General features: G+C 37.2%; 1 protein-coding gene across 15 annotated transcripts in view; it reads right to left on the reverse strand.

Moving 5' to 3' along the window:
* LOC148869016 (ABC transporter G family member 28-like) overlaps positions 1-17833 on the reverse strand; it is a 125975-nt gene that overhangs the window by 76607 nt on the left and 31535 nt on the right. For all 15 annotated transcript variants that reach the window (XR_016106652.1, XR_016106653.1, XR_016106648.1 and 12 more), the window contains 3 exons: positions 17135-17198; positions 16892-17038; positions 16632-16666 (listed from right to left, as the gene is read on the reverse strand). Coding sequence is in view for 9 of the 15 variants with exons in the window: in XM_088967780.1 (XP_088823906.1) it covers positions 16632-16666; positions 16892-17038; positions 17135-17198 (246 nt within the window). In the remaining 6 variants the exon portion in view is untranslated. The remainder of the gene's footprint in view (positions 1-16631; positions 16667-16891; positions 17039-17134; positions 17199-17833) is intronic.

Genomic DNA, 17833 nt, shown 5'->3' on the forward strand with positions numbered 1-17833 from the left:
GGACCACAGTAGTTATGTGAGTCCAAATTTTATTATGTTTTTGTGTCTTATATATGCTGTTTTATGGCTTGCCGCCCTATAAGGGCATAGTTGTCTTTGTACTGCTCTATTATTTTTAGTATAAATAATAAGTGAAGGGGGCGGCCAGATTATTGCTCTCCTTTCTTTTCAACTTCTCTTCTTCTCCCTCTCTCTTCCTTCTTTCTTCAAGAAACTCCTTTTATTTCATATTTTTTAATTCAGCAAGCTTTCTATTTGGTATCAGAGTGGCAGCCAGGGTTTCTAGAAGCATTCTCATGCAGCCCTAGATCAGCTGACTGCATGAAGTAATAAAGGGCTGATCGATCTGCTGTAGATTGCCCAAATCTTGGATTTTTTGGTGGGATCTAGTCATCAGGAAGGTGATCTACTGTTCGGCATCAAAATCAGGAAGAACTGGAGTATGGGGAAGAGTCCCAGAAAAGTTGGACTCTTTGTTTTTTATCTGATCTTGGGCGGCCAGGTATTGTTAGCTTTCTTTTGATTTTCTGAAGAGATTAAAATGAGCTACAAAGAAAAATGAATAAAAGGGTCATTGTCAGCTACGGTACATTAGGAAGATGAGGACAAGGAGGTAGATTCTAACTACTAAGGTGGTCCCCTTGAAAGAGAGCTAGCAGTTATAGATTCCAATATTCCATAGAGCCATGAGAACAAGATTATGTTCAAGAGATTAAACAACAAACACTAGGGCTTCGTTTGGCTTGTGAGATGGGAAAGGAAAATATGGAATATTCTAGAACATTCTTTCCTTTCCATGTTTGGTTTGTGGGCTGTTATGAGATGGGATGGGAAAAAAAGGTGGGATTATGGATCCCAATTCTTGGGATGTAGAATCCCACCATTTTGGTGGGAAACAAGTGGGAATGGAGAAGGAAACTTGTTAACAAAAAAAAAAAAACCTCCCTTGTAGTATTTCTAAGAGTTAATATTAGACCCATGACCAAGGTTCAAAGTATCGATACGACACGCGTATCGGCAGTATCGTATCGGTACTTAGAAACACCCGAAACTCTTCTTTTTTTAGTTTTTTTTCAAATTTTGGTTTTTTGGGAAGCTAAAAATAAGTTTTTTTATTAAAAAAAGGTGGGGTTCCGAAACACCAGTAAACAAGTGTTTCGAAGTGTATCTTTTTCAAAAGATATGATACGATACGCCCGATACGAGGTGTACCGTATCGATACTTTAAACCATGCCCATGACCCATTAATAAATTATTAATTATTTAATAACATATTAATAAAATAATTTAATTAAAAATAAATTAATAAATAATTAAAAATGTTAATCAATTAAAAACAATTTAATAATTAATTAATATTTCAAAATAAAATATTGAAAGTATTAATTAAGTCAAATAAATTAATAATAAAAAATAAAATATTAATTCTTATTTAATTTGTCATTAATTTACTAATTAATAAGTATTAAATTCTTAATTTTAAAATATTAGTAATTAATAGTAAAATATAAAATAATAAAAATATTACTAGTTACCTAATTCATTAATTAATAATAGTTATTAGGGTCGATTTTCCCACTATTTTCCATTTAGCAACCAAACAAAGGAACATGAAAATTTTCTACCGATTTTCCCTTTCTCATCCATCCCACCAAAATCTTCCCTCAAACCAAACACAGCCTAGAAGAAAGCACTTGGAATGGTCATTATGTCTCATAGGTAGGGCTTTATGTGAACTAGCCTCCATAAATAAAAATGATGATAGCAAAAACACAAAAAGACTAAGGATGAATGGGTGTACAAAACACAGTCTCTATCCAAAATATAGGAGATGGGTGTTTTTTACTTTGTTTTCACTTAGGGGTTATCCAGATTGTCTAAATCAAGGCCCTTAGTTTGTAGTTAGACTGGACAATAGTTAGGTGGTGTTGAGTTCATGGTTCAAAAAAAAAGTGGTTGTGGTGCAGAACCATATCACCTCTTTTTGAAAATGAAAATATTGGTTTTGAACCATCGCAGGCATTCCACTATGTATGGTTGTGATTGTGTTATGAACTACACAGAACCACAACAACTGTTATGTTCATGGTTCATTTTTTTGACTCGACACATTGTCAGTTTTTTCTGTGTGGCTTGCATGTATAGAAGCAATTCATCTATCACCATTCAACTTTGATTGCACGGCCATTGATTTATCATATGTTAACAATAATATATAATATGTTAAAAGATATACAATATATAATATGTTAAAAAGTATATATAACTATATTTTTTTGACATGTATAAAATATATATTGCATTTTATACAATATAGGAATATGGCCCAAGATAGACAAATATCACTTGGCCACATCAGCCTTCTTTTTGAACCATGTGGTTGTGTTCAAAAAGTTATCTTCCATATTGTTCAAAAAATGGGGATTTTGCTGGTTCTGGAACTTGCAACAAAATGAAAATGTCCTTCAAAACACTGATTGTATTAGTGAACCAAATGGAACACGAACATAGCCACAAAAAGAAAACCTCCTTAGCTTTTCAGTGATGCAACCTCATTTTGACTCCTACAAGGCAGTGTGGAAGACTGCCTTACTTTGGGTATGGTTTAACAGACTCCCCCATGAAGACTGGTCCGTAAGAAGTAATGGTGATGTGTATGTGCTGTTTGTCCATTGCAGACAGTAGTTAAAAGTTGTGTCCAGCCCAATTCTGAAGTATTATTCAGTAATAATCATCTTTCAAGTAAAATCTCAGGTCTGGTTCTGAGTGCAGTAGTAGGGTATGCATGGTATATAGCAATATTATCAGACCTGAAATTATATTTCAGTTGATTGAATGAACCTTTTTTGTTACACACGATGCCATAACTCTCCCTGAGAATGGATAGCATGAAAGTTTTTTTTCCTTGGGCATGGAAGTTTTTATCAATTAGCACAACAAAATTATCCCTTAAGAAACTAGGAATTGGTTGCAAAATCTTCCTTAGTTAAGGACAAGCCTATAGTAACCTGGAAGCCCCTGGCAAAAGGCTTTCTCAAGCTAAACTTTGATGGTAGCAGCCTCGTTAGTCCTGGGCATTTGGTATTGGAGGAGTTTTCAGAAATGCAGAGGGTCAAATTGTTGCCTTATTTTTTGATCCAATTGGAGTGGAGAATGCGGTTAATGCAGAGGTACAAGCAGTTATACAGGGAGCACAGATTACTAGAATGCTGAACCATGAGAGTTTGCTAATTGAAGGTGATTCTAAACTAGTAACTGGGTGGCTGAAGGAACCAGATACTGTAGCTTGGTCCTTTGGGGGGGGGGGGGCGCGATGAGAAAGTTCAAGTGGCTAACCTCCAATATAACAGTGAGAGTTCATTGGGAGAGGAGATCGACTAATGGGCTGGCAGGCCTTCTAGCTAAGCAAGGGGTGTATAGGGATCATTTACTTTGGGCTCAATTATAAACCTGATTTATTTTTGAGGCTGCAGCTCATGCCTCTTTGTGGAGTTTTTATGCTGTATCCTTTGATAGTTCCCATTGGATCATTAATAAAATACTCATTTATTACCTTTAAAAAAAATATCTCTTAAGAAACTAAACAAGAACTTAGTCAAATTAAGCTCTGTTAGAGTCGGCTGTAAAGGGGTAGTTTGGTCATTTTGTTTTATGTAAAGAGTTTGTGTAATATCTGTTATATTCTGGTTTAAGTGTTGTGTCCCATACTTAGGGCCTGTTCGTTTCCTCTTAACTCTTATCTCTTACGAGGAATCTTTTTAACTTTAAGAGAAAATTGGTTGTTCGTTTCCTCTTATCTCTTACCTCTTAAAGTGCAGTCATACGACTTTTTGTTTTCCAATGATACACCCAAAAAGAAAAACAAAAACTCTCATATATGGGGTCAAAATGGATATTTGATAGTTTTCAGAATTCAGAACAACATTCTCTGCATTCGGAGTTCAGAGGAAAGAAAAGTTTACCAATACCGATATACCTCTTAATGTAATTATTACACTTTCAGATGTCAGACTTCAGAGCAAATGAACAGACCCTTAAGTAGGGGAATAACTGTCTTTGTGCTTTTAATTAGAAACCTATAAATAATATCTGGCCAACTAGAGAGAAACTACGTCTCTAGTTCGAACCAGCCTTTATCTTCTTTCTTTTTCCTCTGTTATTCTAGAACTGAAACCAGTACATATCTGAACAAGAACATGGTATCATAGAAACTATAACCAGTTCAGATCTGCCCAGATTTTTTTTGCATCACCCTTTACCCTAGGTATCTGCAGATATCTCATCGATCACTTGGAGATTAGCAGAAGGGCTGAAAAGGAGTGATTGTTTTCTTCCTCTGGAGGTTTTCATGCCTCCAGTTGGTGGTGCAGTGGTCATTTCAGGTGGTTGGTAGAAAACCCTTTAATCGATGGATCGAAGATGGCTGTTTCGGGTAGTGTAGTGGACACTTGAGTGCAGGACTGATTTGTATGGTCCAAATAGGTGGGTTTCATGGGTGTTACACAGTGAAACAGGTATTGATTAGTTACATACCTAGTGCTATGTGTGTGGGGTGTATTCAGGAGGTTTTGTGATGTTGAAAAGTGAAAAACAGAAGTAACTATTATTGCTGAAAAACTGTGAAAGTAGAGGTTTTTAGCAATAACCAGCCATTAGTGTGCAGTGTGGTAGCTAGTAAGTGAGGTGGTGTGACATTCTAGTGAGTGAAAAGTTTTTTTTTTTTTTTAACCATGGCAGCTATGGGAGACAGTAGTGAACACAAATCTAGTGTTATGGTTCCCCCTAATTACTTGGATGTGCATATGACTTCTATTAAACTGAATGGTAAGAATTCTGTGCCATGGGCTAAGTCTATAGAAGTTTTTCTAATTGCTAAGAAGAAAGTGAAACATGTAAAAGAAGAAAAATTCTCAGTTGACTCTCAGGGGTACAGTGAGTGGGAACAAGAAAATGCATAGATTATAACATGGTTATGGAATAGCATGGAACCCAATATTAGTGTGAACTTTATGTTCTTAGATACAACCAAAGAGATTTGAGACTGTTGAGAGTGTAAGGGCATTTTTGTCCTTCTATGTTTTTGCACAATATGTTTAAATGTAAGCTTTCTAAGTGTGAAAAGTAACACACCCAATATTCTCGACAAACCTTCTTCTGCTGCTTGTATTTTAATTTGGTACTAGAGCATCGTAAAATCAAGGAAATCACCTGCTACTTGTCATGACTCCCAAACAGACCTGCTAACGTCAGCACGCCACTGGTTGACGTCAGAAATCCGTACAGTCGGCGGCATCCGTATGTGTTTCTGATGCACATTGATGCGCGTCATTTTTAGAGGAATTTTGGTATAGGTTTCATGGTGGTTTGAAGCCGTTTTAGATTTTTCTTGGATTTTCCGGGTGAAAATTAGCAAAAAATACAGATATGGAGTTTAGGGCTTGCCTGATCGTATGGTGGGTTGGCTGCTGTTAAAACCTTTTGTGTTTGGGTCATTCTGAGATGGCAGGAAGTAGTCCCAAATTTTTTTGAACCCTATAACATTTTTGGGAATTCTTTTTTCTTTCCCTGTTTTGTCGCCACCACCTAATTTTCCTTCTTTTGTTGTTGTAGCCCATGTTTAACCTCATGGGAAAGGTGTTCAGCTTGTGTTAGGATACTGTGGTGTTGGTGAGAAAGGTGTTTTTAGAGGGGTTGTGATCGATGGACTCACACAAAGATGTTCGAGTACCTACCTATGTCCCCTCGGGAAGTAATGACAATGCCAGAGGGCAGATTGCTACTGTAAAACTTGATAGAACAAATTTTCTTGAATGGTTTTAATCAGCTAAGCTTACAATCGGTGGAAGAGGTACGCTTGGGTTTATTACCAGTAAGGAAGCTAAACTGAAGCCTGAAGATCCAAGTCATTCCAAATGGGAGCAAAGTTACCCATATCAGAGAGAAGAAGTCAAACTTTATCAGATATGGTCCAGCCACTCCTTATCCACTCAGAGTTACCCATATCCTTTTGGGGACACACATTAGAGACTGCGACCTACATGTTGAACCGGGTTCTAACCAAGTCGGTTCCTAAGACTCCATATTGAGCTATGAACTGGCAAGAAACCAAGCGTCAAACACATTTAAGCATGGGGTTGTCCAACACACATCAAAAAAGACAAGTGCAGACAAATTGGAATCCAAAACCAATCATTGCCAATTTGTAGGCTACTCTAAGGACTCCATTGGGTATCCCTTCTATAACCCAAAAGAACAAAAGGTCTTTGTTAGTCAAAATGCCCACTTATTAGAAGAGGATTACATCCTAAACAATCATCATTAAGAAGTTATTCTTGATGAGAAGGGCTCAGGGGTAGCGGGAGATAACCCGCAAGTTCCAAACATCAATACCCAACCTAGAAGATCTACTTGGGTATCTAAACCTCCTGCATGTTTCGTCTATGATCAAGAAAGTTACTTGATGGAAACCATGGACAATGAAGAAGATCCCTTGACATATACGGAAGCTATGTCAGACATAGACTCCTTGAAGTGGGTAGTTGCCATGAAAGCCAAGATAGACTAGCTGACTACCAACAGGGTCTGGACTCTGGTAGACCCTCCACCTAGAGTGAAAGCAATCGGTTGCAAGTGGATCTACAAGAGGAAAAAAAGGCCTTGATGGAAAGGTTGAGACCTATAAAGCTTGATTTGTGGTGAAAGGTTACACTCAGAGAAAAAAAAGGAATTGATTATGAGCAAACATTTTCGCTTGTGACCATGCTTAAATCCATTAGCAAACTATTGGCTATAGCCGCACACTACGATTATGAAATCTAGCAAATGGATGTCAAAACTATGTTCCTAAATAGAGATCTTATTGAAGATATCTATATGCAGCAGCCGGATGAATTTTTTTCTAAGGATCAGGAACACAAGGTGTGTAAGCTCAATAGATCCATATATGGATTAAAGCAATCTTCCAGAAGCTAGAACATTCGTTTTGACTCAACTATCAAATATTTTGATTTTGAGCCACATCCGAATGAACCCTATGTTTATAGAAAGACAAAGGGAGACAGGGTTACATTCTTAGTTTTATATGTAGACAATATTCTACCCATTGGGAATGATGCAGGAATGTTAACAATGGTGAAAGTATGACTTTTATAGTAATTCTCCATAAAAGATCTTGGAGAAGCTTCTTATATCTTGGGACTTCAACTCTATAGAGATAGATCGAAGAGGTTAATTGGATTGTCCCAATCTACTTACATTGACAAGGTTGTCAAAAGATTCAACATGCAAAATTCCAAGAAGGGATTCGTTCCTTTCAGACATGGAGTCACTCTCTCCAAAGGAATGTCACCTAAGACCCCTAAGGAGATAGAGGACATGAGAAAGGTTTCCTATGCCTCTATCGTAGGGAGCATCATGTATGCTATGTTGTGCACTTGACCTGACATTACTCAAGTTGTTAGTGTTGTGAGTAGATATCAATCCAACCCAAGGTAACAGCACTGGACAACTGTGAAGAACATACTAAAATACCTACGAAGAACTAAAGACTATTGTCTTGTCTTCGACCGTAGTTCACTACAGATGATCGGTTATACAGATGCCAACTTCTAGTCTAACCCAGATGATAGAAAGTCTACATCTTTATGTTGGGATCCTGTGCAATTAGTTGGAGAAGTAGCAAACAAGAGTCCATTACAAACTCCACGACCAAGGTCGAGTACATTGCCACAAGTGAGGCATCACCCATTCCATTGTTGTGTGGCAACACTAGAGTCATTGCTCAAGCTAAGGAGACAAGAACCTAGTCAAAGTCAAAGCACATTGAGAGGAAGTATCACATTCTACAAGAGATAGTTGGTAGAGGAGACATCCAAATTTAGAAGGTAGCATCAACAGAAAATGTGGCAAACCCATTAACTAAGCCACTAGCGCAGAAAGTGTTTGAAGGACACATGGATAGTATGGGACTGAGGCTAATACCCAATTGGACCTAAGCGCAAGTGGGAGTTGTTAGATAGTGTATGCCCTTAGCTCCAATCAGATTAATGTATATATAAAATTATCAGTAAATGAATAAAGTACATTATTGTTTCATGTTCTTATAGGTCTATTTTCTGTGAATTACACCTTAAACTGGACACTTATGAGACTTGTGTTAATTTAGAATATTCTCAATCATTGGATAGACTTGGGAGTTTATCCTAACAAGGCTGACACTAGTATGCTTCCAAACTAGTGGAGTATCTTGTCTCAATTGCTAAGATTAGGCCCTAAGCACAACCAGTGGGTGTTTAGAAGAAACACTGAATCTAGACCAATTTCCAATTATGCCCTAGACCTTGGAGATAGATGGGCAAAATTGGAAAGTTGGACTTAACCCCAAACTTTCTTATGATACTACACTGGGTATTAGAATGAGATGTCTTTGATGTGCCAACCAATGAGATCCACCAAGGTTCAAATACCTGGGCATGTTGGGACAGTTTGGAAAATTACCTAAGTGGGTGATCCCTTTATCAAACAAAGTGAATATCAAGCTTTACACTCTCTCTAATGGAAACCTAAACTATTAGTAGTTGATTTCAACTATATTTGAAATCTGATTTGCAAAATGTATTTATATCCTATATTACTATTTTATGAAAAAGGTTTGCAAAAGGTTTTAATCCTGTGACCCGTCCAAATAAAGAGTGTGGCACTACACTTTGCAGTCAAGGAAAAGGTCCTTCCCTGTGGACAGTATAGTGATGATTATGGGCCGAGAGGTTAGGTGCAAGAGACCATTACAGGGCTGATTACCTAATGGAATTTATCTTACATATGTCCATTATCCTTGGGCCTTCATAGGGTGGCTGAATCTAAGGATCATTTAGGTGTAAATGTTGGGCCCAACTGAGCCCAACCTGATTGGGTCATGGGTTCTCTTTCCTGAGTAGTGAATTCGGCCTAGCCTCTTCTAGAGGTAGGGCCAAACCCTTATGGATTTGTGTGAGACCTTTGTGGGTCTCATGCCATACAATATCTAGGCCCAAAATGGCCATACAACACCTTGGGACATGAACCATTAGAGAAAATGAGCATTAGGCCCATTGCTAATATGTCATGTGACTTGGGTTGAAAATGGGCATGGATCTGCATATGGAGCACCTATTCTCTTAAGAAGATAATGCTTATCGATTAAAGATAAACTCTTGATCAAAATTTAATTTGGATCAGCTCCTAATTAAATTAGGAGAAGTGCTCTATATAAGGGACTAAGAAGGGAGGGGTGAACATAGCAATTCTCTCCACTCTCTTGCTCTCTTCTTTTATTCCTTGCCTCCAGAAACCCTAATTCAACTAGCTCTAGTAGGGGTGATTTCCATCAGTTCACTACTATGTTTTTACAAGAAAAAACATAAGAGCATACCAGGTTCACATACCCACTTCGATCTAACCAAGTTGGAAACCGGTTTTGCTGAAACAGTGTTGCTGAATTGGCTTCACATACACACTGTGCCATCTTCAATTGGAGGCTGACTTTGGGACTGATATTGGGCGTGAACTACCACTATGGGAGCTGTACATTGTGGTCTCTGTATCAGGTACGATCAGTTTTAATTTGGGTTTCAAATCTGGTCCAGTTCTGTGCAAGATCAATCCTGAAATTTCAGATTTCAAAATCACTGGGAAATCAGTTCCTGGGTTGGGTTAGACAAATTTTAATAATCCGGCAAGCCACCAAACCTGGTTCGACCATGCTAAACCAGATTTCTAACCCTTCCAACACTAACATGATCGAACATATGACTGTATGCCTTCCTATTTTACCATTATAAACTATTTTCAAGGTAAAATTACCGTTGCTGATGAATCTCAGACCCCAATCTCGGGTTTGGGTGAAATTAAACTTACCAAAAGCCTTTCTTTGAACTTTGTATTCCATGTTCCACAATTGCATAGAAACAATCTTATCTGTTAGCTCACTTACAAAGTCTCATAATTGTGTCTTTTAGGATCTGAGTACGAGGAAGACGATTGGCAGTAGAAATGAAGTCGATGGAGTTCATCTTCTTGATCAATCTCCAAAGTTAAGGTTAATGTGTCAATCTGAGTCCTGTCATGATGAGAAACTAATTTAATTAAAATTGTGGCATCACCATCTTGGGCATGTGTCTTTTGGTTCATTGAAGTTTTTGTTTCCTAGTCTGTTTGAATCTTTGTCTAGTTCTGGTCTACAATGTGACGTTTGTTAACTATCAAAGCAATGTAAAACCACATATTTTGCAAGTAAAGAAGGAAGTAATGTTGCTTTTCATTTAATACATATTGATGTTTGGAGACCTTATTCTATTCCATGTATGGGTGGCTATAAATATTTCATTCTCTTTGTTAATGACTACTCATGAAATACTTGGTTGCATTTAATGAAGAGTCAAGAGGAAATTCCTTCAATTGAGAAGTACTTACAAACTTTCCTTGAAGATAAAGGAGTAATTCACCAGAATTCCAATCCTCATACTCCCTAACAAAATGGGGTATCAGAGAAGAAAAACTGACATGTAGTTAAAGTTGCCAAAGGATTTTTATTCCAAATGCATGTCCCAACTCGGTTTTGGGGGGATGTTATTCCAGATGTATGTCTTATTAACAAACTTCCCTCATGGACCCTTCATCTCCACTCTCCTCATCAGCTTCTTTTTCCCGATAAGGATGCCTTCCATCTCCCTCTTAAGGTCATTGGGTGTGTTTGCTTTGTCCATGACATGAATCCTTCTAAATTGAAATTTGATCAAAAGTCTATCAAGTGTGTCTTCTTAGGATATTCTTCAGTCCAAAAGGGGTCAAGGTTGAAGAGAGAAGGAGGAATAAAAGGGAAGAGAGAGAGCGAGAGAGGAAAGAAGAGAGTTGAAAGCCAAAAGATAAAGTTGGCGGCACCAGCTCTCATATTTATATTAGGGCGATCATAATATAATCAATAAATTACAATAGTACCCCTATGGTACTAACACTGACATAACACATACATAAACAACCTTTTAACATTCCCCCTCAAGTTGGGACATAGATGTCAATCATGCCCAACTTGTCACACAAATCATTATGTCACGAGATGTAAACCCTTTGTGAATATATCAGCAAGTTGTTTTTCAGATCTGATATAGGGTGTACACGCTTCCCCTTTGACAACCTTTTCCTAAAAAAATGTTTGCCAACTTCTGTGTGCTTAGTTTTGTCATGCAGAACTAGGTTGGCAGCAATATTAATAGTAGCTTTGTTATCACAATATAAAGTCATAGGTTTATCAATAATAAACCCCAACTCACTGAACAAATTTTTCAACTACATAATTTCAGCCACTCCATGAGACATTGCCCTATATTTTGCTTTAGTATTAGACCGAGCCACCACATTTTGTTTTTTACTCCATGTGACCAGATTACGCCCCACAAAGGTACAATATCCACTAGTAGATTTCTTGTCATCTAGTGATCCAGCCTAGTCAGCATCTGTATACACCTTAACCTTCAAATGTCCACGCCTTTGAAACAATAGACCAGCACCTGGAATTTTTTTAAGATATCTGAAAATTCTTTTAGCTACTTCAAGATGGGTGGTCTTAGGGGCATGCATGAATTGACTTAAAACATCCACAACATAAGCAATGTCTAGTCAAGTCAGACAAACATAGCAGTCTTCCTACAAGCCTTTGAAGCTGCTTCACATCCTTGACAACCTCACCCTGACAATCACCTAATTTGTGATTATGATCTATAGGAGAATCAGACAATTTTACTCACAATTTTCTTGTATCCTTCTGTGAGCAGCAACTTCAATCCCAAGAAAATATCTTAGAGGACCTAGATCTTTTACCTCAAACCGAGTAGCTAGGAACTCTTTCAACTTATGAATTTCATCTTTCCAGTCACCAGTGATAATTATATCATCAACATATACTATCAAGGCTGCAATTTCATTTTTTTGTTGTATAGCTACATGAAATCTATTTAACCAAGCCATTGGTGATTGTTTTAGGTCGTATAATGGCTTCTTCAACCTGCACACCTTTTGTTCATTGCCTTGAGCCTGAAAACCAGGAGGTTGCACCATGTATACCTCTTCTTCAAGGTCACCATTTAGGAAAGCATTCTTGATATCAAGTTGATGAAGATCCCAATCAAAATTAGTGGCCAAGGAGAAAAAGACTCTGACAAAGTTCATCTTAGCAGCTAGTGCAAAAGTCTCTACATGATCTACTCCATACATTTGAGTAAATCCTTTTGTTACTAACCAAGCTTTATACCGTTCCTCAATGCCATCAGCCCTATGTTTTACTTTAAACACCCTGCATCCAATTGGTTCCTTCAAGAAGATCCACAAATTCCCACGTACCATTTTTATGTAATGCATTGATTTCCTCCTTCATTACATCTGTCCATTCAGGGACTAAGAGAGCATCTACCACATTCTTAGGAATAGGGACACTGTCAATGGAAGAAAGGAAGGAGTGAAACAAAGGGGAAATGTTTACTGGTTCGGTCCATCGGTTTTTTGGATTTTATATTTACAATATATATTATAAAAAATAAATATATAATAAAAACTATAAATATATATTGTATTTTAAATAATATATAATATATAGTATATTATAAATATATATTTTATATATAATGTGTATTTATTAATTTATAATATATAGAAAATATAATATATATATATATAAATGTATAATATACATAAATATATAATATATAGAAATACATGTATATCAATCGATTTGGTTAATCGTTGGTTTTCAATATTGGTTAGTCGAAACCAAACTAATAGCTTTATTTTTTCTAAAATACCGAATTAACCAGTTCGATTAACCAAAATTTTGGTTCAACTCGAGTTTTTGGTTTTTCTTGCTCACCCCTAAATACAGTTACCCTTGCCCAGTCAAGTACGGCTTATTTGGCATCCAAACCCTCCCATTAGATTAACAACTCTCAAGCTTCCAATCAAATGATTGGGTCTCCAGGTGTATTTTCTACTCTTTCTCAATCCTCTACATCACACACTGTTGCTCTTGCTAATGGATCCATATCTTCCATCTGCGGTTTTGGTAATGTTGACATAGAGTAATTATCTTTGTCTTCAGTTTTTATATGTTCCCAAATTGCCCTTTAACCTTATGTCTATGTAGTAAATTGACCAAGTCTCTTAACTGCTCTATTACCTTTTACCCTTCTTCATGTGTTTTTCAGGATCTCAAGATGGGGATGAAGATTAGTGAAGGGCATGAAGCTGCTAGATTGTATTATCTTGATGGTGGTGGTTTGTCGACAACTCTTCAATCATCCTTTTCTCCCCTCTAGTGGCACTACAGGCTTGGTCATCGGTTTCTAAGGCACTAAAGCTACTTGTTCTGTCATTGAGTCATCTTTCTACTTTGGAATGTGAATCGTGTCAATATAAGAAACACCATTGTGTTCCCTTTAGTCCTAGGGTTGATAGTCATATGTCGAGTCATTTTTCTTTGGTCAATTTGGACATTTTAGGTCCAAATATAATAGTATCACACAATGGTTTCAAGTACTTTGTAATTTTTGTTGATGATTATTCAATGATGACATGGCTTTATCTTATGAATGAAAAAAGTGAATTTTTTTCGATTTTCCAAAAGTTCCATGCTTGAAATTCACACTCAATTTGGTATACACAGTAAGATTCTTCGTTCTGATAATGGCCAAGAATATTTTTATACACCATTTTAGGAATATTTAGAACATGGCATTATACATCAAACATCATGTACTTACACCCCTTAGCAAAATGGGGTGGATGAGAAAAAAACCGCCATCTTTTAAAGACTACTTAATCCCTTTTACACTATATAAATGTACCCAAACATTTTTGGGGTAATGTTGTGCTTACATCTTACTTATTAATCAGATGCCCATGTCTATCCTTTTGAAAGTCATTCTCCCTTCTCTGTTTTGTTCCCCATCTTGTCTCATTTTCCTCACTCCCAAAGTTAGTTGGGGTGTGTGTGCGTGTGTTTTGTTCGTAATCTTGGGCCTGGAATGGCCAATTAGATGCACGATATACTAAGCGTGTCTTTCTTGGCTATTCTAAGACCCAGAAAGGGTGTAAGTGTTATAACCCCATTTCCAACATTCTTTGGTTTGTCTCAATGCCATGTTCTTTGAGTCTTCCATTTTTCTCTAGGTCGGAAGTCTATCCTCTTTCTCCATGACTCCACTTCCACTTCTAGTTCCTATTGAGGACCTCATTCCTCTTGTTCCAGTTGTGACCAAGTCTTCACCTCCAGTACAGCTTCCTATTGAACAACCACCCATCAAGCAAGTGTATACGCATCGACATATATTGGCTCCTCCTCCTATTTCTTCATCGTTGACAAATCTGGCAATTGTTTCCATACCAGCCTCGCCCCCTCTCCCTGACATTGACCTTCGCATTGTCGTGCGTAAAGGTAAATGCGGTTGCACTCTTCATCCCATTTCTAATTATGTTTTTATATCTCACATCCTACCTCCTATTGACTATTTGTCTCTATTATTTTCTGTTTCTATTCCTAAGAATGTCCAGGAAGCTCTTACCTCTCCAAGGTGTCAGGGTGATGCCAAGCAATGGAAGAAAAACCTTCAGCTCTAGCTCATAATCATGCATGGGATCTCACCACTCTCTCTCTTGGCATGCATGTTGTAGGTTGAAGTGGGTATACATTGTCAAGTATTTACCAGATACCTTTTCTCCTATTGCTAAGATTGGCTTAGTCCGTGTTTTGATATCCATAGTTGCTATATATGATTTCCCTTTCTTTCAACTCGACATCAAGAATGCCTTTTTACATGACGACCTTCTTGATGAGGTCTACATGGAGCAACCACTAGAGTTTGTTGCTTAGGGGGAGGATGGTAAGGTGTGTAGACTCAAAAAGGCCATTTGTGGACTTAAATAGTCTCCCCATGCATGGTTTGGTAGATTCAGTGAAGTGGAGAAAGAATTTGGCATGAGACAGCGTCAAGTTGACCATTCGATATTTAGCTACGATTTAGGTGTTGAGAAGATTTTGTTGGTGGTATATGTAGATGACATTGTTATTACCGGTAGTGATAGTTTGGGGATTGATAGGCAGAAGACCTTTCTGCATGATCACGTCCAGACAAAGGATCTTGGTAAGTTAAAATATTTCTTGGGGATAGAGGTAGCAAGATCTAAGCATGGTATTAATCTATGCCAAAGGAAGTATGCTCTTGATCTGTTAGAGGAGACAGGATTGTTGGGTGCCAAACCAGCTAAAACACCCATGGAACAAAATGTCAAGTCGAGTAGTGATGCAAATGATGAGTTTGAAGATCCTGAAAGGTACAGGAGGTTTGTCAGTAAGCTGGATTACCTAACCATTACTCAGCTAGATATCTCATTTGCAGTTAGTGTGGTGAGTCAGTTTATGCAAAATCCCTAGGTTCCACATTGGGATGCAATTATAAGAATTGTAAGGTACTTGAAGGGAGCTCTAGGTCATGGCTTGTTATATAAGAGTGGAGGAAGTCTTGAGAGAGAGGGATACATAGATGTTGGTTGGGCCGGTTCAATACCTGACAAGAGGTCCACTATAGGGTATTGTACCTTTTTGGGGGGCAATTTGGTGACATGGAAGAGCAAGAAGAAGTGCTGAATCTGAATATAGAGCCATGGCACACACTATATGTGAACTAGTATGGTTGAGGAACCTTTTACAAGAGATGGGGTACTCGATTGATACCCTTATAAAGCTATATTGTGATAACCAAGTTGCAGTCCACATTTCCTCAAATCTAGTTTTCCATGAGAGAACAAGACATATAGAAGTTGATTGTCACTTTGTGAGAAAGACAGTGCTTGATGGAGTGATAAGTATTGCATATGTAAACACAGGAAGTCAATGGACAGACTTGTTCACCAAAGGGTTGAGTCGAGGAAGAGTGGATTACATATGTAACAAGCTAAGACTATATGACATATACTCACCAACTTGAGGGGGAGTGTTAGATTGGCTGTAAAGGGGTAGTTTGGTCATTTCATTTTATGTTAATAGTGTGGTGTAATGGCTGTTATATTCTGGTTTAAGGTATTTTTCCCATACTTAATTAGGGACATAATTGTCTTTGTGCTTTTAATTAGAAACCTATAAATAATATCTGGCCGACTAGAGAGAAACTACTTCTCTAGCTCGGACCAGCCTTTCTCTTCCATTTCTTTTTCTATTCTCTTCTCTTCCTTCACTTCTTTCTATCTTCTCTCTTCTCCCTCAACTATTCTAGAACTGAAACCAGTACAGATCTGAACTGTAACAAGCACCAATTGAGATTTTGTTAATGTTCTTTTAGACTATTGCATATGGTTCTATCATGTTTCATTTTCTAACTTTCCTCCCCATAAATCAAGAAATCTCTAGTATATGAGAATAGATAATGATAGGGAGCTCCACAATTAGTTATACTTAAACAATTCTCTTATATTCTACAGCTGTTTGCCAACATTTAAGCAATGCCATGACAGAGATTTTCTTTACCCTATACAGCATATTAAAAATAAAAAAAAAGAATTAAGAAGCATTTGTTTAGGATATCAGGTACATATAAAAAAAAAAGAAACTTACTCTTTTCAGATGTAGAACCCATCCTGCAGTAATGTCTGCCATTGCATGGTAGAACAGATTTAGTAAATAGAAATGATGAAACACCAAGAGTGAACAAAAAATATTGTCAGAGCTACCCCAAAAAAAATTATCCATCAGGCATCAAGAAGGATAAGACATGCTCTCAGTCATAATTGTCAAAATATGCTGCAAATAGAAGGGAAAATTGCAACTACCAAAGTAATGGATAAATGCTGGAGTTTGAGGGTACAAATCAATACCCGCTGCTGCAAGGAATTTTTTCAATGGTAGTTGGACAGTATGATCCTGGTGAACAGAATACCTCAGAACTGCTAACAACATCAGCCCAAATATCTGCTCCACCACATTGATGATCTAGCTTTCCTGGAGGTAGTTGATAACTATATCTGTATGTTTTTTATTTCTAGGCATAAATATTAACTCAGAATATAAACAATAAGAAATATGTGATATAGGATCTTTCAGACTTAATCACAACTTACGGATCGCATACTCCAGTGGTTTTATTGAGCGTTGAAAGTGGACAGTAAGAACCTAATGGACAAGCTTCAGTGACAAAGAACAAATAGCAACAATAAAAAGTAAAGGTTAGGAACTTTTCCATCCCACTAATGAGTCGTAGCATAGTTTCAAACATCATAATATCCAAGAATATGATAGTATGACACATTATTACAATAGCAAAGAATCATGCATGCTTAGCAACAAATGCATATATACACAGAAACAAGCAAGTGTGCACCTTTTCTATAACCATGCACCTATTATGTATTTCATCTTTTTTTTTTCTGCAAGTATTTTTTTATAAGTACTTTTTTGACAAATCTTGGAAACAATCTCTCTGTATGTGCAGGGCTAAGGCTGTATACATCTGTCCCTCCCCACATTGGTGGAAGCCTCATTCACTGGGCCACCCTTTTATTTTTTATAAGTATCTTTTTGATAAGTATTATTTATTTATTTCATCCTTTTATCAAAGAAAGACAACAAATGCATATACACAGTAGAAATGATGTCAAGTTATAGACAAGTAAAGAAAAGATAGAGAGACAACTTGAACTATTTATGGGTATAACATACAATATGGGCCCCACGTGTTGACATTACCCATACTATTGTATGTGTTAGAATACACAAATCAGGGGTATTTTGGTCATTTGGGTTTATCTATTTGAGAGTGA

This window comes from Nelumbo lutea, chromosome 2 (assembly GCF_056320005.1).
Source record: "Nelumbo lutea isolate HS-2025 chromosome 2, American lotus-T2T, whole genome shotgun sequence".
In the NCBI taxonomy this organism is placed as follows: domain Eukaryota; kingdom Viridiplantae; phylum Streptophyta; class Magnoliopsida; order Proteales; family Nelumbonaceae; genus Nelumbo; species Nelumbo lutea.